The sequence below is a fragment of the Musca autumnalis genome, unplaced genomic scaffold (genome assembly GCF_047663935.1).
Source record: "Musca autumnalis isolate F117 unplaced genomic scaffold, ASM4766393v1 scaffold_1, whole genome shotgun sequence".
Classification (NCBI taxonomy): Eukaryota; Metazoa; Arthropoda; class Insecta; order Diptera; family Muscidae; genus Musca; species Musca autumnalis.
Window position 1 is genome coordinate 9,475,049 of NW_027411644.1, and position 22,431 is coordinate 9,497,479.

Below are 22,431 nucleotides of genomic sequence, written 5' to 3' on the forward strand. Positions count from 1 at the left end.
TTTCCAAATTTTTTTTCACATTCCGACCCCTGAATAATATCCGACCATTATCAAAAATCAAAAGGTTTTTTCCTCTGTGGGACCCCCAATAACACCCAAAATTTCGTGACGATCCAATTAAAATTGCGACCTGTAGCGTGATTTCCAAAAAAGTGGAAAAATTGATGTATTACCGACTATTGCGATATCTCCGTTATTTGGATACCTACGCCAACCTGCTTTACATCATTGTAATGATGGGATTTTTTACTTTCATTGTCAGACTTTGCTTTTGGAAGGTCCCGAACCAAAGCTGTGATATTCGTCATTATTATTAAAATCGCAAAAATGAAAAGTTGTGTTCTATTAGCGGCTATTGCGATATCTTCGTTGTTTGACCACCTACGACAACCTACGTTGCAAAGGTGATATTTTCTACTTTCATTAGCAGGTTTTGCTTTTGATATACCCCTTTTAGAAGTGGAGATATTCGCTTTGAAATAAAACGTTGACTTTTTCTCCAAATAAGTTTTTTGCCCATTCCGACCTCTAAATATTATCCGACCATCACCAAAATCAATAGGCTTCTTTCTCTTTCCATTAGCCCCCAAAAATTTCGTGACGATCCGATTAAAATTGCGACCTGTAGCGTGATTGCAAAAAATGAACAAATGGGATGTATTGCCGACTATTGTGATATCTCCGTTATGTGGCCACCTACGCCAACCTACTTTACATCACTGTAAAGATGGGATTTTCTACTTTCATAGACAGACTTTGTTTTTGGAAGATCCCCAACCGAAGCTGTGATATTCGTCATTATAATTAAAATTGCAAAAATGAAAATTTGGGTTTTATTTGCGACTATTGCCATATCTTCGTTGTTTGACCACCTACGAGAACCTACTTTACATCATTAGAAAGGCGATATTATCTACTTTCATGGCCATGTTCTGCTTTTGGTATACCCCATATTGAAGCTGAGATATTCGCTTTGGAAAAAAACGTTGTCTTTTTCTCCAAATAAGTTTTTTTGCCCATTACTACCCCTAAATATTATCCGACCAAAACCAAAGTCAATAGGCTTCTTTATCTGTGTGACTTCCATTAACCCTCAAAATTTCGTGACGATCCGATCAAAATTGAGACCTGTAGCGTGATTTCCAAAAAAGTGGAAAAATGGGATGTATTAACTGCGATATCTCCGTTATTTGGTCACCTACGCCGACCTAGTTTACATCATTGTAAAGATGGGATCTTCTACTTTCATAGCCAGGCTTTGCTTTTGGAAAGTGCCCAACCAAAGCTGTGATATTCGTCATTATAATTAAAATTGCAAAAATGAAAATTTAGGTTTTATTTGCGACTATTGCCATATCTTCGTTGTTTGATCACCTACGAGAACCTACTTTACATCATTAGAAAGGCGATATTTTCTACTTTTATTGTCAGGTTTTGCTTTTGGTATACGCCGTATAGAAGCTGAGATATTCGCTTTGGAAAAAAACGTTGTCTTTTTATCCACATACGTTTTTTGCCCATTCCGACCCCTAAATATTATCCGACCACCACCAAAATAAATAGGCTTCTTCCCTCCTGGACCCCCATCAACATCCAAAATTTCGTGACGATCCGATCAAAATTGCGACCTGTAGCGTGATTACAAGGTTTAGATGGAGAGACGGACAGACGGACGGACGGACTGACGGACTGACGGACGGACACACATAGCCAGATCGACTCAGCTCGTCGAGACATTCATTTTGGTATATATAAGTATGGGTCTACGACCATTATTTCGATGCGTTACAAACTTTTTGGCCAAAACCAACTTATAATACCCTCCCCACATAGTGGTGTAGGGTATAACAAGTAAGAAAGTATAAGTCGGCTTTGCCGACAGAGATATACCCTCAGCCTGTGTGAATTGCAACACATATTTTTCAGAAATCTTATGAATTTAGGGGGTTTCAAAACTGTTGGGGGTATGAACCGACAAAACCATGGATTTGGATTAAAACTCAAAAGTTTTGCGTGAAAGGCATCGGTTCACATTTCCAAAGGATCTTCGAATAGACCCTAAATTTTGAACCAAATCGATTGATCAGTTCGAGAGTTATCGTGATCTCCAGTCACTGTTTTTTACGAAGCCAGCCAGCCACACATTGCTAAATCGACTCCAAATTGTCTGAAACACATTTCGTCCAAACATACTTGTGGTCTAAAACCATTATTTCGTTAGCATAAATGCTGAGGGTATAAAAAAACCTCCAAAACCTTCCAAATTTTGTGTGGGAGATACCCTAAGGACTGGTACGATGTACGTCCCATATTTGGACGTAATCCAAGTATGTACGCGTGTGTTATGTTAGGCACAACCAAGTTTAGTTACTGCCGGCAGATTTTTTGGAGCTCCAGGGCCATTATATCAAAAAGTATGGACTTGTCCCCGAAAAAGAATACACCGTCAAGGAAAAGAATACAAAGTCAAAATTTAGATTTTTAACAAAAAATGTGCCGTTTAATCGGTCAAAAAAATTTTAAAGAAAATTCTCTTATTTGAAGACAAAATTTTGATGTATTCAATAAACACACAAAAATATATGAGGACTGAACACCAAATTTCTGTAATTTTGGGTGGATAATGTGGCTAAAACCTTAAAACCCCGAAAATTGGAGGTACCGTTCCACAGAGGTTATATCAAAACGTGAACCAATACCAACAATTCTCTGTAAAAATATTTAACAAGACCTGGCGAAGACTAAATAACAAATATCAGCTACATTGGTTGTTTAATGTGGCTAAAACCTTGAAAATATCGAAAATCGGGCGATACCGTTCTATTGTAGCTATATCAAAACGTGGACCTATGTTCATAATTTTTATCAGAAAAGTTTTTTGGTCCATTGGGAACCCTCAATGCAAAATTTCGGCTTATTTGGCCGTGAAACATATGTATGTAAAATCTTCAAAATTCCGAAAATGGGGAGGTACCGTTCTATGGGGTCTATATCAAAACGTGGACCTATGTCCATAATTTTTATCGGAAAAGTTTTTTGTAAAGTAAAAACCCCGCATCTCAAAATTCAACCAATTTGTTTGATAAGTTTAGCTAAAGTATTCAAAATACCGAAACATTAAGAAGTACCGTTCCATGGGGACTATCCCAGTGTCAGTGAACTATAAGTATTTATACCAAAATTCATCTGCCAACGCCTACTCCTTTTATATTTGGCCACCGTTTATTGGAACTCGCGACATAGTGCAGCGTTTTTTTAGGTTATGCGCCATTACCTCGGGAACAAAAAAATTACATTGACGTAACGGGGGCCGCACGAACATTCTGTTACAAAAAATTTCATAACGATTCGTGAGGTGTCACTAAACTGCACTTATTTCAAATTTTGTGTGGGAAGTACCTGAAGGAGTGGACCGATATAATCCATATTCGAACCTGATGTATGCCTAGAGGTAATATTACCATATTCAAAGTTTGGTTCAATTCGGTTACTCCCTTCGAGAGTTATCGTGCGCACAAGTTTTGCGACAATTTTTGAATATTTGTGGTGGAGGTACCTGAAGGAGTGGACCTATATGGCCCATCTTCGAACTTAAATCAGATCTGGACAAAATATTTCGATACCCAAATTTGAACCGAATCGATTGATCCGTTCGAGAGTTATCCTGCGCACCAGTCAGCCAGACAGACGGACGGACATTGCTAGATCTACTCGAAATTGTCTGAAACGGATATCGTACAAAGATACTTGGGTTCTTAAACCATTATTTCGATGAAGCACATTTTTGGTCGTGTCAAAGTGTATATACCCTCTTTAGCCTAAAGGCTGAGGGTATATAAAATGAAGAAAATCGAAGAGTACAACCATTGTTAAAAATTGATTTTAAATATTAAATCGCGAAAATTGCATCCACGCCCACTGTGCAAATTTTTTTTATATTTTTTATTAGATAGGTGATAAAAAATAAGTAACACTGTGCGACACGAAAAAATTAACCACATTCTGACACCGCAGCGTGATAGAAGACGAAAAATAAGAAGACACGTGTCTCGGCGTTTTTCCCTGTTACTTCGAATTTCGCGGTAATGGGCCCCCAAAGACCTGAGGCCTTGATGTCAAAAAGGACCATTTTGTTAGACTCATATCTTCTAAACCGCTAAGAATTTTGGTTTACTCGTGGAGGCAAAGTTGTAGCTCTCATCTTAAAGAATAATAATTGTGAAGACATAAAATCCATTCAACCTTATCTTCAAGGTCAAAATCGTTAAGGTCAAGTTTTCGTTATAATTTTTTCTCAGATTTTGGCCTATAGATATCAAACCGATCAAAATTGAATCAAACAACCAACTACAAAAATGTACCTTAGATCTCAATAAACAACTTTCTAGAACATACGAACCCTGTAAAAATGGTTCTTAAAGGTCAAAATAGCAAAACAAATGCAATTTTTATTTTCTTTTTTCGGTTTCTGCTTCATAGAAATTAAACCATTCAAAACTCAAGAAAACATTCAACCACAATAATGCAGCGAATATATCAATATACAACTTTGTGGAACATCAGGGTCCACTACGAATTGTTCTTAAAGGTCAAAATAGCAAAAAACTTTAGAAAATATTCGGTTTTTATACTTTTTCTCCGATTCTGGTCCATAGATACCGAACCGTTCAACATTCAAGAATACAAGCAACTACAAAAATGTACCTAAGATCTCAGTTAACAACTTTCTAGAACATATGAACATTCTAGGAACGGCCCTTCATGTTCAAAATTCACTAACAATTATATTATGGTTAATGCTCAGGTCTGGAAATAACAAACTGTTCAACACTCTAGAAAATTTGAAAGGTTTGTTATTTACGGACCTGACCAGGAAAGAATGGGTAAAACTAATGGAATTTTGAGCTTAAAGTGCCGCTCCTAGAATGTTCATATTAAAAAAGTTATGAGTATTTCTTTGCATATAATTTTTATCAAAGTCAACTTTTTCAAAGCGCGATATCTCAGAAACCGTTAGTCAAAAAAATCTTGAAGTGTACTAAAGTGTTTGGCTGATGAGCAGTATCACCAAAGAAACAAATAAAGAAATTCAGAAACCCCTTTTATTAAAAGTGTCGTATGATCAGGATAAAATTCTGAGTCAATCTGCCTACCCTAGCGTCCACAATAATTTAGCTAAACCGCTATACTTTTGCACCCGAGTGCCTTCTTTTTCATAGATAGTTCAAGTTCGAATATGGCTTTACCGGTCCATGTTCTGATATATCCTCTTTATATCGGTACATCCAGATTTTTAGTATTTTGAGAATTTAGCTACATTTTTTGACCAAAATACCTTCAATTTGACATTTGAGATTCCCAGTCGACACAAAACTTCTCCACTCTAACGGTAACTCCCGATTTAAGGTGTTTGAGGAGTTCAGCTACATTTGTTGACCGAACTATCTGTAATTTGAGGTTCCCAGTGGTCATAAAACTTCTCCACCAAAAATTATCATCATAGGTCCATGTTTTAGTATACACTCCCGAATATTGTTATATTAAGGATTTTATCTAATTTTTGTGATCGAACTAGCTGTATTTTCACATTTGGCATTCCCAGTTTCATTAATACTTGTCATTAATACTAATACATACCCCCCCTTATATGTTATCTTTTAGGTTTCCTTTGTTTAAACGACGAAACTTGTGATGTACCTGGTAATGCTGGCCTCAAAGATCAAGTTTTGGCACTGAAATGGGTGAAAAATAATTGCCACTTTTTTGGTGGTGATCCCAACAATATTACCTTATTTGGTGAGAGTGCAGGTGGTGCATCCGCTCATTATCTGATGTTAACCGAACAGACCAAAGGACTATTTCACAAGGCTGTAGTTATGTCTGGCAGTGTGCTGTCACCATGGGCCAACATACCACATTTGGATTGGGCTTATCGACTGGCCAAAGCAACCGGTTACAATGGTGAGAATAATGACAAATCTGTGTTGGCCCATTTGCGGCATGTCAAACCAAGGACAATGCTTAAAATCTGTGATAAATTACTAACAATGGAAGAACGTTTACACAAACGTTTAAATTTTGGCTTTGGACCGTGTGTGGAGCCATATAAAACACACCACACTGTTATACCAACGGAACCATTGGAAATGTTACGCAATAATTGGGGTAATAGCATTCCATTGCTAATTGGTGGCAATTCATTTGAGGGTCTACTGATGTTTCCGGAAGTCAGAAAATATCCCGACTTACTTAATAATTTGGGAGATGGCGAGTGTTTACCACCACTTGATGCCCAATTGGGACCGGAGAAACGTATGGAATATGGTCGCATGCTAAAGCAGTTGTATTTTGGTGATAAGCAACCATCTTGGGATACGATTTTACAATACAGTGATGTAAGTAAACACATTTGTATTACCTCCTCCTCCTTCTTCTTCTTTATAATGTTTTGTTCTTGGTTGCTAACTGACATGTCATCTATTCTTGTTTAATTTGAATAGCTTTTCTCCTATAAATACTTCTGGCATGGCATACATCGTACCCTGTTGGCACGTCGACAATATGCAACGGCTCCCACCTATCTGTATCGTTTCGATTTCGACTCAAAACATTTCAATTTCATGCGCATCATCACGTGTGGCCGTAAAGTACGTGGCACCTGCCATGCTGATGATTTGTCGTATCTTTTCTACAATGCGGGCGCCAAAAAACTCAAATGTCGCACCGCCGAATACACCACCATACGACGAATGGTGGCAATATTGGCGAAATTTGCCGAATGTGGTGACCCCAATATACCGCTGACGGAAACGGCCATCAACTGGACCACACTAAACGATGACGTTACCAGTGACAGTGGTAGTAGTGGTAATGGCAGTCCTACAAACGGTGTATCCAGTGAGAGTGACAGCAGCCAACGACATGAGCCACATGCCAGTGATGTTGTCCACACAAAGGCCATTGATGAGAATGACGGTACACGCTGTGTCAATAATGGGGACACGGCAAATGTTCTTGAGATCCAGCAACAACTACAACCACAACACCCTGACCTGGCACACACACACCTAACCCACTGGCCAACCATAACGGAGTCGTGTAACAACAGTGATGGTGACAACAGCGTAACATTCAAATGTTTGAATATTTCCGACGAGCTGGAAGTGATTGATTTGCCTGAAGGTGAAAAATTGAAAATCTGGGATAGCATGTATGAGGATAGGTCTCTATTGTATTAAAGTGGAATTACATTTACAAACACCCATAGCCATAATATTGTCATTGTTACACATGTGAACGTATTGAACGTATGTATGTTTGTGAGTATATTGTTACAGAAGTATATTTTTGGAATACTATTTAGAATTGACAAGGACCAAGGAAACTCTCTCACATTAATTTTTATTTGCCAAAGGCATTGTATATATTATCATTATTATTAAACATTAAAATGTATTTATACAATTCCCCATAATAGCTTTATAAATACAATAAATAATTCCTATTTAACCCACGTATATTTTTCGAATCGAATATTGTTATAAAAATACATATGCATAACTCAAACAATCTTTTTAGTTCTTTTTATTTAATTACCTGTTGATATTTAAAATTTGTTAAAGCCTTAGCTTAGTTATGTTTGTAAAAAAAATATAATAAAAAATATATATAAAAAATAAATTTACAATTTTTATTTTATGTCCGATTAATGCTTTTTTGGATATTCGAAGTGCAGCGGTAGAAATGAAAAAGAATTCTAGAAATAAACCAGTAATAAAAGGATCAAGTCGGAGGGGCCGGCTATATGATACCACCACGATTTCAATATAAATTGTCGAATTTTTTTATACAACACATTCCGCCAAATTTTTCAAAATTCATCAAAATGTTTGGCTGATTCGTACATGCTGAATTGACTGGTCTCCAAAAGATATAATGCGCAAAACTTTAAAAAATCCTCGGCTCAAATTGTTTGCACAAGATTACCTTAAAAATGTTGCACAGTATATATAAAGTAGTATTTAGAGATTAGGAATGTAATTATTCAGCTAGACTTTGATGTTAACCAAATAGACCTCAATGACTGTCAGTTTTGTTGGTCAATGTGTACTATGCTTAAGTGACGAATTATGGATCTATGCGTTTGAGCACGAAACAAAACAGCAATAGGGAGAACACGCTGTGGAAGCGTTTAACCACGTTTGAAGGTGTTTCAATGGGATCTTCAACAAGTGGTTTGAACGCATGTACGAGTGTATAAATCATGCTGAAGAATACTCTAGAAAACAATAAAACTATTTTTGATGATAAATATTCGCGTTTTCATTATTAGACCAGAAACATATATAGTAGCCCTCGTGTGGAGAAATAAGTTAATCAACGATTGTGCCATTCGAATAAAAAATGGAATTAGTTAGTGAGTGTTAGTGCATTGGTTATTTTGATGGGATGGTGAGATTTGAGTAGGGAGCTGCAGAAAGTTTCTACTTCTACAGATCTACACCAAAGACCAATTGGACGTACATATGTCTATGGGCCGATTAGAACAAGAAAAAATATGTGGAGTATCGTGTGGTATCTATCTGCACAGCTTGCAAATACCTTCAATGTGTAGGCGTTGACCAACCAAGATTGGACCCAGATCGACGTCCGCAACTGAGGATGTTGTTGCAAGACGCGATTGCCTTCACAATAGTTGACAGCTTGCTAGACTGCGCGAGTTTGTATCGTCTTCAGCCAGCCAGTGACAATCGATCGATGTACGTTCGGATGATATGTTTGATATTGGGGCTGTAACACCCCCTGGGCACATCCACAATATGGTGGTTGGGATGCTATATCTGATGGCATGTCAGCAGGAACTGACAGCATCCTTACATCCACAATATGGTGGTTGGGATGCTATATCTGATGGCATGTCAGCAGGAACTGACAGCATCCTTACCTTACCGGTAGCGGTTCGTAGGGCATTATTTTGGATGGTTTGCGATTGACTTCATGCAAGTTGACAGCTGGTTAGACTGCTTGAGTTTATATCGACTTCAGCGAGCTAGCCAGGCAATCGATCGATGTCCGTTGGGATGGCATCTTTGATATTTTGGCTGTAATACCGGATGTCCTTTCAGATGTATCCAGGGGATGGATTCACAAGATGGTGGCTGGAATGCGGTAGCTGATGACATGTCGGCCGGAACTGAGAGTATCCATGCCTTGATCCACAGTCGACATCTGAACAAATCCGGTAGGGGTCCGTAAAGCATTATTTTAGGTGGTCTGCAAAGCCTTTCACTAATTGTCGTTCAAAAATTAGGCCCAAACAGGGCCTGCATAGATTAGGACTGAGCGTCTAATTGTTTTATAAGTATTGAGCAATATCTCCTTGTTTTTGGCCCAAATGGTAACCTAGATGGCTTTAAGTACTTTACATCTTTTTTGGGCTTTGGATTTTACAGCTGCTGCATGTTTCAAGAAGGTAAGGAGGTTGTCGAAGATCTGATTGGGGTTTGGACTGTTGGTATTGCCCTGTCTCCAATCTTTATATTCCATATCCACCTTCCCTCCTTCAAATTATATACGAGTATGTAAATTATATTTACGAGACTTTTTAAGCATTTTTAATAAATAATTTTTTTATATTTGTAAAATAATTCAGCCTGATCTCGGGTTTTTTTAATTTTAAAAACGACAATTTGTTTATGTGGGATGTAGTTAAAATGGATTTCGGGAAAGGCAAAGAATACTAGTTTCGTCCAACGCCACTTGGACTCATCATTTCTCTTAGTTCTTTGTATTGAAACAAAGAACTCTTCCTAAAATTTATGACGACCAGAGCTCAAGAATAAACGTAACCGATGAATTCGTTTAAATGCAAAATCAACAGAAACATTTAAAAAAATTCGTAGCGGAGATTTAAAAACAACAAAAACCCGAGATCGATCTGAATTATTTTACAACATTAAAATAATACAAATTTCAACAAAACTGTCAAATCTTGAATCTGGAAATAATTGTTTCTCTAAAAAGTTAAGTATTCCTGCAGTCGAGCCTTCTTGTAAAAATGCCGAAAACTTTGAGGGTAATATGGGTGTATTCTTACATATCAATCCATAGGTGTTTGATTGAGCAAAATACTATTACTACATTCCTAACATATCCCTGAATTTATATGAGTTTTGGAATTACTTGCGTTTTAAGCTAAATGTGAGAAAATGCAATACTATAACAAAATGTGAAAAACCCCACAAAAAATATGCGAAAATACCAGAGTTTACGTCAATTTTTGCGATAATTTTTCCTGCGTTTAAACGACCAAAGGCTTTAAGTGTGTTAAGTATACACCAACAATGACGTTGGTGCAAAAAACCGTGGTGCTATTCCCTGATCGACTATATAAAACCATTTTTTTGTTTTCTTTTTTCCACCTAAGCTCACCTTAACAAAATAAATTATTAAGTTCATTCAGCTGAACTTTAAATACCTAAAATCAACAAAACATGTAAAAATTGTATTGTGTGTCTATGCTAAAACGTCGGGCATATTGTTTTCTATTTAATAAAACTGTATTACCCAACCCAAATCAAACACCCCACATACCGATAGTAAGCCCACATAAACAATTTCAATTAAGGATTTTTTTCGAATCTACATTTCTGTTTCCAACATCGAACATTGAAGAAATGCCGTAACCAATAACCAAATTAAACAATTAGTTACAAAATAATACCAAAATGTAAATTTTATTTACATTTCCACAGAATTTGTTTGATAAATGTGGGGGTGCAATATACGAGCAGGCTTCATTAACTATTGTGGCTGCGAGGGTGTATTAAAGGCCAGCAGGCATTTTGAACAATAATGATTTGGTAAAACAAAAACTACCTTCAAAAAAAGAGAAGTGAGTAGTGAACACGACATAACCTATTTTTTTAAAGCGCCCTCGTGTTTTTATTCATTCAATTTCAGGTCTGGTAAATATTATATGCCTACCTTTAATTGTAATTGAAGGTTAGTTAACAGAAGGCAGAATCTGTTTCCTTTCCCAACTCCACGCTTACCTTGCATGACAACAGAAAATATTATGGAGTAATATGGGCGGACAGACATATGCAAAGCCTAATGAGAAAACTTTTTTTACAATGCTAAAGTTGACAATTTTGGAGTTGGTGTGGAGAGTATTTTATAATGGAAATAGTATTTAAAAGCTTGGTACCTTAACTTGGCCGCAAATTAGCATTTATCTTTTGACAGTATTATTAAAATGTTAATTACCATTTCCTAAACACAGATTTTATTTCTTTGTTAATATATATGATAAATTATACAACATTCACATTGTATAAAACCAATGTGGAACAAACGAAATGCTATACATTTGAGAAATCGATTATTTCACAAAAACTAGACGAAATTATCATATAATCAATGACAACAAACACTAGTCCTTTATTGTATTTTATTCGCTTTAATACAAACATACACTCATATGAGAAATTTAATTTATATTTGTTTAATATTTATCTAATTATACTGTGCAACAATTTTTGGGTCATGGTCTGGGGAGTGGAAAATTCCAATTGGGGGTGATAGTATTCGGTTAGTGGATCAAACCCCCAAAAAGGTTTTAGGTTCTCAAACTTTTTTGGGGCCCTTATATAACCTTAACCAAAGGCAATGGATCATCAATATTATGCGCTATACTTCGCAAGATTAAACATAATGCTTTGAGAATTGGTAGTGGCCTTTGGATTACGTATAGAGTCATTGGTGCAAAAAATGGGTCATGTTGATCCACTTTTAGGTATAGCCCCCATATTAGGGTATACACCGATTTCCAGTAATTTTTTACGTTTTATCCAGACGTTACAACTAATTTCACCATATATTGGTACTTTGAGTTCTTAGTGAATAGAAACAATCTATGAAAAAATCATTAATATAAGTCCACGTTTTGGTATAGCCCTAATATATGGGTACTCCCTGAGTTTAGCTATTTCGAGGGTATTGGCCATATTTCTTGACACATTTTCAAAAGGATTTGGTTGACATTTTGTATTTGTGGTTTCTTTGAGAGTAGAAAATATTCTTGCAGGTTATCCAGGAATCGATTAACCATAAACCTCCATTATCCGGGAATGGAAAACACAGAATTTTTTGTTCATTTTAAGCCAATGAACCATGAAAATCTTTATGATCCGGAATTATTCTACCAAATTTCAATGGACAAACACAATGCAAAAACTATTTATTTTAAAAGAGTTTCAATCATTTAAATTCCACATTAAATTATAAATTGGTTTTATTAATTGATTAAAATATTTAGAAACAGTGTTACTCCATTATCCGGGAACATCGATTATCCGTCATTTCTCCGGTCCCGACCATTACGGATAATCGAGGTTCGACTGTATTTTGGTATAGCCCCATATATGGGTACCTCCCAGGGCACAGTGGATCCACTTGTATGGAGAAAGTGGCCGAAAATATTTTCAGTGTAAATATCAAGCTAATGTGCTGGTTACACACGCCAAAAAAACGGCCTCTCTAACATATGTCCCAAACATATTTTGCAGCAAACATAACAAGAACTGCAAGGATCTACTAATTATTATTATTTTTTCCGATAACATAAAGGAAAATTTGTTATCGTAGTAAAAGATAGTAGCTTCTTGCAGGTTCTGGAACAGAGCAAATTTGTAAGTAGTCACACTTTTAAAAAGGAAAAATATATAGAAACGTAGTTGAACGCTTCTCCTTAGATGTGAAATAAAACAAATTGTCCTCATAGTTGAAAGCATCAGCGGGGAATCGGCATCTAGAATCAAATGATTATGTAATGTAATAAATAAATATGGATATGCCATATTTCAAATATATATAAGTATGTATGTAATTACCAATATTAAATGAGATTTCTGACTTGTCCAATAAAATAATTCCATTCAACTTTCCGATTCAATTAAAAAATGTATTGGGCATTTAATTTACTAAAAGGCACAATTTCTTTAATAAACCACAAAACACTGATTTATTCACTCACTTTACCGTCTTGACTCTACAAAGGCATCTAAAACACTGAAGAAAGAAAAAATATAATTCATATCATTTCTTCTTTTCTTCTTCTCCTGCTAAGTTGGTTAACAACAACAAAACAAGAAACACACGAGTTTGACGCATACGTGCCACCAAAGCCCCCTTCTTCGCTTCTACGTCTTCTATTATACAATACACACAACTCTTCATTATAAAACAGCATTCCACAGCCGCGAGAGCACTGTTATTACTCTCGTTGACAAACATCCTCTCTCCACCCATGAAAAAAATGTTCTAACATAAAAAATATGTTTTACCCAAACATATCAAATTGAGATATGTTACAAAATGTTGCAAACATATATTTGTTTGCAACCGGTCCCAAACATATATTTGTTTGGATCCAAACCTATATCTAACATAAATTTTTCTGCGTGCAGCTTCGTGCTGATCCGAAGATTGTGTTAAGAACCCATGAGCGTAGCATTCCCCCTTTTTTTCCTTCTTGAGGGGGTGCCAGTTATGAATTACCTTATGCTGTTAATACAAAAGGTCAAAAACAAAAGCAACGATTATCTTACGATGCAAAAATAGTCATGGGGAAACAAAACAATCGCCAAAACTACATAAAAACCAGCCAATTTATCGGTCCAAAAATATCAATATTTTAGTCTGGAAATTGGTACATTTTTTAATATAGCTCTTATAGCGTACTTCTCGTCCCGACCGCGTAAATTATATTTGGAAGAAGAATTCTTGAATTCTTGGTCAGATAACAGAGTCATACCCTAATATATCCATAGAAACCATATCCCACGACATCTTTATTCTGCGAGCCACCATTTAAAGTCTGGCACTATATGGCAGCTCAATTAATACTGGATAATCTTAAACCCTTTACCTACATTGCAAAAGTATTCCCGATGTGGTTCATACCGGGTTCATACGACGTCGATATTCACCGTCAACGCAGATTGGTCCATACATCTTTCGAAGAATTTTTCTCTCAAACACACCAAGCACAGCCTTGTCTGCTTGCGCAAGTACCCAGGCTTCGGGACCATACATCAGCACGGATAGTATCAGTGTTTTTTAAAGCGTTGTTTTTGTTTGACGAGATGTGGCTTTATTCCTAAACAGCTTACTCAGACCGAAGTAGCATCTGTTGGCCAATACAATTCTTCTTCGTATTTCACAACCGATGTTGTTGGTTGTGTTTACGGCGGTGCCGAGCTAGACGAAGTCCTTTACTACCTCAAAATTATAGGAACCAACGTCAACAGTTGGGTCGATCTCTATGGACGCATTGCGCGTGAACACCATCAACTTGGCCTTCCCGCCGTTTACCGCCAGACCCACTTTAGCATATTCTCCTTTGACCTTCATAAAGGTATCGGTTCTGTTTAGGTTTGATACATTCCAACTCAACTTCCCGAGCTCAGTCGATCACGGATGCTGATTGACATCATCGTGCGTCACCTCAGCAAGTTCCCTCTGCGGAGACCGTAGAGTGTTGATGCTAAGGAGCGGTGGTTGTTGAGTTTTCTCTCATTGGAATATGTAAATGTAGTAGTATAAATCGACTCAGATCCTCTGCGATCGCTGCAATCCTCTGCGATTGCAAGAACCTCTGCGTTCACTTGTCGACCAACCTTTGCATAGTTAACTTGTCGATCAACATTCGTTCTAACTTAACGTCTACGCGTTAATACTAACCGGCCTCTGTCGCCACCCCAGATTACAAGAGGTAATCTTTGTTGCTACTAACCGGCCTCTGTCGCCACCCCCGATTACAAGGTAATCTTTGTTGTTGTTAGAAAAGAAATAAACATCACCAATAAACCAGCGTATTATTTAATATTTAAACTGATACTGCTTGTGTTTTATTTTCTTGTTCTTTTCTCCCTCCACTGCTCATCATACGGCAATCCTGAGTTATCGAAGAAACCTATGGATTTCCCCTCCCTCACCTAAACATTTGGTCGCATCGAGCCGGATAGAAACCCGCCTTTTTGTTGTCGCTGCTCCAGTTGCCTATTCCCTCTCTCTTGTATTGTGATACGAGATTTGAAGCATTTGTTGTTGTCTTAGCACGGACAAATATTGAAGAAAATTGCATCTCCTCTAAACAACAACAAATTACCATACTAACACCAGGTACGTAAACTCAGATTTCTATCAAAAGTGAGCTACCGCGAGTGTTAATATTTTTCGTTTGAGCAGTAAATAAATAAATCATTGGTCGAATTTCAATCTCCCTACGCGAGTGAATTAAATTCGTTTCACAATTATTACTTATACAGTCCACACACAAATTTGGTTTAAATCGTTGTTGTACTGATCATCCGACGTCGCGTTGATCATACAAATCATAATTTGCTCTAACTTATTAGTTCTCACCAAAACAACTAACACTCATAACTTCCAATCGTCGTTTCTAGCCTTGCAATTTCACTTTGGTCGACTATTAACACCACTAGTTGTGTTAATTATTCCATTCCTCCACATAAAACCCCTTGGTTGTTGCTAAACTTGCAAATACTTTGTAGTTGTACTGATCACCCTAAGTCGAGTTGATCATACAAAGCATTCGGTGTTGTTACTTCGTAAAATTTTAATTGTGGCTGTTCTCATTTTAACTGAGAACTTGCAAATATATTTTGTTATATTTGCAATAACAACATCGTTAACTTCCAATAACTCTTGCTCTCGAGTTGTTAAATTATTACACACATCTATCTTCTTATTTCTTGATCATTTGAAAATTTGTTATTGTTGTTGTCATTCCCCAAGCCCTTTTGTTGAGAATTTGCATTGGCAAATTTAATAACAACACACATTGCGCATTGTCGTTTGGTATTATTTTGTTGGTACGATCCTCTCCATCCAAAAAATATTTGGCGTTGTTATTCCCTCGTTCACATAAAATCCCTTTGAAAATTTGCACTGCCAAATTTACAATAACAACGCACTATCCAAAATCTCGCTGCATTTGATTTTGTTGTTGTATATATCGTCCATCACCAACCACATTCGTTTTTCTATTCTCCCTTTTGTCCAACAGGTAATTATTCTAATTGGAGAAATTACATTGTAATTCTACCAACAACTTTCCCGCCTTTTTAAGCGTCCCTTACAAAGTTCTGTTGATCTGCAGCACTCACTTGTTTGATCGTTTGTAGCGTCGGTCTTTGAGTGGGAGCTTCGCTGCTTACACATACCCATTTCTCTGCTAGCGTCGTTTGTGTGGTTAGCACAGTGGGGTAAAATAGCACATATAGTTTTTTTTAATAATTAATTTTGAAAATTATTTTTCGAGAATTTTTGGAAATCTTATTAATTGGCAGTAGGGTTTTTGGAATTTTGGACGAATTCACCCTACATTCGGCACATATTGCGCATATTTGAAGCAGACAATATATATGAAAAATAATTGTTTTTCGATATTTTTATATTGTTTTTGGCAATTTTTGTTAAACAATTTGGAAAATTATTTGAGTCTCCGTAAGGGTTTCAGTATTTTGGACAAATACACCCTACGTTTGGCATACTTTGCACCAACTTGTCAACCGAACAATATATATTTCAGGCAAATTAATTGATTTGCGTTGATTTTCTGGTGCAAACATTAGTATTTTCATATTAATAGTTTATTTGTCTCTGGATTTTGGACAACTACACCCTACCATTGGCTTATCATACACCCTACACTTGGTAGCACCATATACATTCTTGTATATTTGAGACTTTTTCGCATTTTTGACCAAATTAAAGTAGTTCTTGTTCGCCCTGAGGAAGTTTCTTTAAATTTTCTCTTATTTCGCCCTACTTTAATTTCAATTATCATTACACCTTGCTATTTTTCTGTGGTATTCGTAGACATTTTGAGTTTTTTTTTTTTTTTTGTGGAAATACCTTATTTCCTTTGAGCTATAGCAATTTGTGCATCAATTGAATTTCCTCTTTTCACCATTCCTCATAGTTTGTTGCAAATTCAATTGTAGATTTTCACTGATTTTTGTTAATTTAAACTTCGAGATGTCAGTCACCCCACACACTCGTTTTGTTAAAGCTTCGGACATATTTTTGAAACGTGTAGCATCGTTTGAACGAAGTATTGAATATAACAATAATGTTCAATATCTCGAAATTCGCAGTTCAGAATTTCAAAAACTGTGGCACAAAGTTAAGTGCGCTTATGACGAGTGCAAAAACTACCTCACGACATCCGAGACTGCACGGGCTGATGTTTTTGATGTCGTTGAGGAAAAGTATGGTACATCCTACCTAGCCTATATCCGGTGTATGTCCACAATTAACCACCATCTTGAACGCCTTAAATCTTCAGGCACTGTCCCTCATTCACCTGCTATAGTTCCACCAATCTCACCACCTCCCCTCAATTCTAGTTTGCTTAAGAGTTCTCCACCTAGTGTTTTGTTGAATGTTCCTCCAGTAGCACCCACATCTAATCTATTATTGGACACAACTGTCTTGCCTGTTCCTGTGCAGTCTGCTTCTCCCTCCGTACCTACTCCACCTGAAACTTCTAGCAGTACATGCAATTGCCCTAGTGACCCTGTCGGTACTCATAGCTTTTTGTTGCCACCCCTTGATATCAATGTCTTTAGTGGAGACTTCATGTCTTGGCCCACGTTTAGGGATATTTTCACCACTCTATTTGTTGAAAATTCGCGTCTGTCAGACGTTGAGCGCCTCTGCTACTTAGTGCAGAAAACCTCAGGTGAGGCTCGCGAAATCGTTTCGAGATTTCCACTCACCAATTGTAGTTTCCCTTTAGCGTGGAAAGCTTTGTCGGATGCGTATGATAATAAGCGCATCGTGGTTAACAACTATATCAAAACCTTGTTTGATATTCCTCCTTCACCTCGTGAAACAGTTTCGGGTTTGAAAACCATCCAGCGTGGGATTAATAGTTGTCTTGCTGCAATGACGGTCTATGAAGTCATCACGGATCATTGGGATCCAATAATAGTTTGTATTTGTTTGCAGCGTTTGCCTAAATTGACATTGACTCTGTGGGAGCAAAGCATCAAAAACAAATCGTCTTTGCCTTCTTGGAAAGATTTAGATGCTTTCCTCACAGAGAGGATACAAACACTGATGTGTATCCAAAGCATGTATGGAAATCAGTCCACAAAATTAGTGTCACCTAAAAATATTACTAAATCTAGTCGCTCGACTAACTCGTTGTTGTATAATGTTTTTTCTCCCAATAAAATGTTGTCCAAATCAAAACTTCCATCGAACCTGAAATATTGTTGCCCAATTTGTCCTAACCAGAGTCATGTTCTGCGTCTCTGCCCCCGGTTCAAAGAACTTTCGTTTGAGGACAAATTCTCGATTGCTAAAAAGTATAAGTTCTGTCTTAATTGCTTATCTCGTGGACATGTAGTTAAATCTTGCCAGAGCAAACGTAGTTGCAACTTGTGCAAACAACGGCATCATGGCCTTCTCCACCGGCCACAAGTTAGAAGAGTTATTGCTCCGACCACTTCAAAACTGTCTCTGTCTTTTACTGATGTCAAAAGTGGAGATCCCAGTTATGGTTTGTCGCAGCCCAGACACCCTCCAGGCAGTTCTACTTTGCCATGCACTTCTCCGACTTTTACAAATGTCAAAAGTCGAGAGTCTAAGTGTACTATGTCGACCCGCTCTTCTAACAAACGCCAAAGCAATCAGGCAGATACTGATAGATTTAAAAATAGTAAAGTCCTCCTAGGAACCGCTAAAGTGAATATTATTCATAACGGCAAAACACATATTGCTCGAGCAATTATAGACCCAACTTCAAAATTTTCAGTTGTCACTAGCAAGTTTAAAAAGAAAATTGACCTGCCTACTCACCCTGCCAGATCTGACTCATTGTGTTCGAATAAACCTAAATCTGGCACACCAAGAGAAACTTGTTCTCTTAAGTTGTCCTCTCCTAAAAACTCATCCAAACTAGTTGAAACATCGGCATTAGTTCTGTCTAAAGTCAAGCGGAAATCGCTCTCACCTTCGCTTATGTCGGAATTGAAGTCCCGGATTCCTGATCTCGAATTGGCAGATTCATTTGATGACAGCCCAATAGATTTGCTACTTGGTGCTGATCTTTACCCCCAAATACTTGAAGCTGAACCGCCAAAAATCGTTTTGGATTCGTTGCTTGCCCAAAAATCTATTTTCGGGTATCTCCTTACTGGATCTGTTCCTCTCGCCTCTAGCACATAGTCTCGCAACGGATAGTGTATTGAAATCGACCACTACCTAATTGTTGAAACCAATTGCTCCTACCATATCTTGAAAATTAATAACTCATCTACATATTGCTTTTGAATCGGTAGTAAATCGAATTCAATAATTTGAATTATAGCTCACTTAGGAATCTGAATTTACGTTCTTTCCTAACATTTAACTGACTTATATTCCAATTTTGTATAAAATGCTAGACAATTGGTCTAGCATGGGAGGCGGAATGTTTAGGTTTGATACATTCCAACTCAACTTCCCGAGCTCAGTCGATCACGGATGCTGATTGACATCATCGTGCGTCACCTCAGCAAGTTCCCTCTGCGGAGACCGTAGAGTGTTGATGCTAAGGAGCGGTGGTTGTTGAGTTTTCTCTCATTGGAATATGTAAATGTAGTAGTATAAATCGACTCAGATCCTCTGCGATCGCTGCAATCCTCTGCGATTGCAAGAACCTCTGCGTTCACTTGTCGACCAACCTTTGCATAGTTAACTTGTCGATCAACATTCGTTCTAACTTAACGTCTACGCGTTAATACTAACCGGCCTCTGTCGCCACCCCAGATTACAAGAGGTAATCTTTGTTGCTACTAACCGGCCTCTGTCGCCACCCCCGATTACAAGGTAATCTTTGTTGTTGTTAGAAAAGAAATAAACATCACCAATAAACCAGCGTATTATTTAATATTTAAACTGATACTGCTTGTGTTTTATTTTCTTGTTCTTTTCTCCCTCCACTGCTCATCATACGGCAATCCTGAGTTATCGAAGAAACCTATGGATTTCCCCTCCCTCACCTAAACAGGTTCCTTCTTTTACTGATCGTCCCATGATGTCTATATCATCAGCATAAGCAAGTAAAATGTGTCTATTGGTGTTGATTGTGCCATTTCTTTTGGCGTTTGCCTTTCGTATAACCTTTTCTAGCAGGATGTTGAAAAGATCACACGAAAGGCTGTCTCCTTGCCTGAAACCTCTTTTGGTACAAAACACTTCGGAGAGGTTATTTCCTATTTTAACTGAAGATCTTGTGTCAGTAAGAGTCATTTTACAACGCCGAATGAGATTTGCAGGAATACCAACATCAGACATGGCTTGGAACGCCTTTGAACGTATAGGGCTGTCGAAGGCTGCTTTATAATCGACGAAAAGATGGAAGGTGTCGATCTGCATTTCCTGGGTTTTTTCCAAGATTTGTCTCAAGGTGAATATCTGGTCAATGTTGGATTTGCCCGGTCTAAAGCCGCGCTGATAGGGTCCAATAATTTCATTGACCATAGGCTTTAGTCTCTCACACAATATGCCAGATACTATCTTATATGCAATAGGGAGCAGACTTATGCCCCTGTAATTCGAGCACACAGTCTTATCTCCCTTCTTGTGGACTGGACATAGGATGCTCACGTTCCAATCGTCGGGTACGTGTTCTTCCTGCCAGATGGTGCTAACTAGCTGATGCATACACCTTATCAGCTCGGCTGGCAAGCCATCGGCTCCTGCTGAGTTATTATTCTTCAGTCTGTTTATTGCTGTCTTTACCTCATCCTGGCTGGGCGGTATACATTCAATACCATATTCTGCGGTATCTTTGCTACTGTTGGATACCAACAGTTTGGAAACATGTTCTTTCCATAACCTGATCACACTAGCTGTATCAGTTACCAAATTATTTTGCTGGTATCTACAGGAGGATGCGCCTGCACCAAAGCCATCAGTTTGATGTTTTACTCTATGGTAGAACTTTCGGACTTCATTCTGGCTCATGTACATCTCGATTTTTCCACACTCCCGCCTTTACGTTTCTCGCTTTTTCCTGCGGAAAAGACGTTTCTCCTCTCTCCTTCTCTCCCGATACCTCTCTCGCGCGCTACGCGTTGCTACTGATTGTAGAGTAGCCCTATATGACGCATATTTCTCTTCTGTAGCAGCACGACACTCCTGGTCATACCATGGATTCCTTGGTGTAGGTCTCTGGTAACCAAGTATGGATTTTGCGGCTGTTTGCATGGAGTGGGCTATATTTTGCCCTTCTTCTGATATGTTATCGGAACGAGGAGGGCTTTTATTAAGCAATTGGGCTATTTGAGTGGAATATGCTGTGGGTATCTGTTGTGTTTGCAGCTTACCGATGTCCAACTTCCGTGTTGTATCTGTTCGTGCTTTATTTGCAACGTTTAGACGGGTACGTTCCTTTGCTGCAACAAGGTCAGATGTTCCATTGTCAGATGTTTCACTGTGGAGACTGATTTTAATGTCATGGACAGGGCAACGGTCATAAGTTTCTTCTAAGCGCTTGTAAAATAAATCTTTGGTCTGTTCGTCCTTAAAGAATTTTGCTTTTAATCGAATTGCAGCGAGTCTTTCATTCACTGAAGCTGGAGATCAGATGTTTTAATCTCCAATCAACTACAAATCCGCAAGCAAACTCATGCTTTGTGTCATGACAGCTATAATACAGTGCGTCACCTTTTTGTGTTGTTGTAACGACTTTCGCAATCCATCCTATTCCCTGTATGGCAGTAATGTCGACCTTGCACTTTTCAAGTAAATCTGCCAATGCGTAAATTGCACCTTCTCTATAAAGAGTGCGAACATTCCAGGTGCAGATTAGCAGATCATGGTCCTTAAAACGTTTGCAGGGTTCGTCAACTTTAGAGGGGTTTGTTTTTATTTTCTTTCGTTTTTTCAGAGTAGGCTGCTTTTTTTAGGGGAGGGTTAAAGGGTTAAAGTCAACTCCTCAGGTGACACAACGGGGAGGTCAGTGTCCACTTGAGATGAAAGAGGGGCCAAGATAAATCCGGGGCTTTGCCATGTTAAAGCCGGTCAGGACCGTTCCTTGGTATCTTCCATAGCGCATAATATTGAGGAATATTGCTCTTGGTTAAGGTTATATAAAAGGTGCTCTAAGAAAAACAGTTTGGCCTGAGAACCCAAAACCCTTTTGGGGTTTTGATCCACTAACCCAATACTATCACCCCCATTTGGAATTTTCCACAGATTGGCTGTTATACTTTGTTATAGGTGTCAATTAGTGTCATTTCTATTCCCTGAAATATTAACATAAAATGATGTTTATTTTTCCATTTTTTAGCATATGTTTAGGCATTGAACAAAAAGCGTACATCATCATTGCTTGCACTGAAATTC

The 22,431-nt window shown here is 37.8% G+C and overlaps 1 protein-coding gene and 1 long non-coding RNA gene across 2 annotated transcripts in view; one reads left to right on the plus strand and one right to left on the minus strand.

Annotated features, from left to right (window-relative positions):
• The window catches only part of alpha-Est8 (alpha-Esterase-8), a 33,506-nt gene extending 25,826 nt beyond the window's left edge, over window positions 1–7,680 (plus strand). Inside the window, exons 4-5 of the mRNA XM_073964507.1 lie at window positions 5,662–6,395; window positions 6,501–7,680. Of these exons, the coding sequence (XP_073820608.1) occupies window positions 5,662–6,395; window positions 6,501–7,238 (1,472 nt within the window). The 3' untranslated portion in view covers window positions 7,239–7,680. The remainder of the gene's footprint in view (window positions 1–5,661; window positions 6,396–6,500) is intronic.
• Window positions 1–22,431, minus strand: part of LOC141391901 (uncharacterized) — a 72,280-nt gene that overhangs the window by 23,181 nt on the left and 26,668 nt on the right. The window lies entirely within an intron of this gene.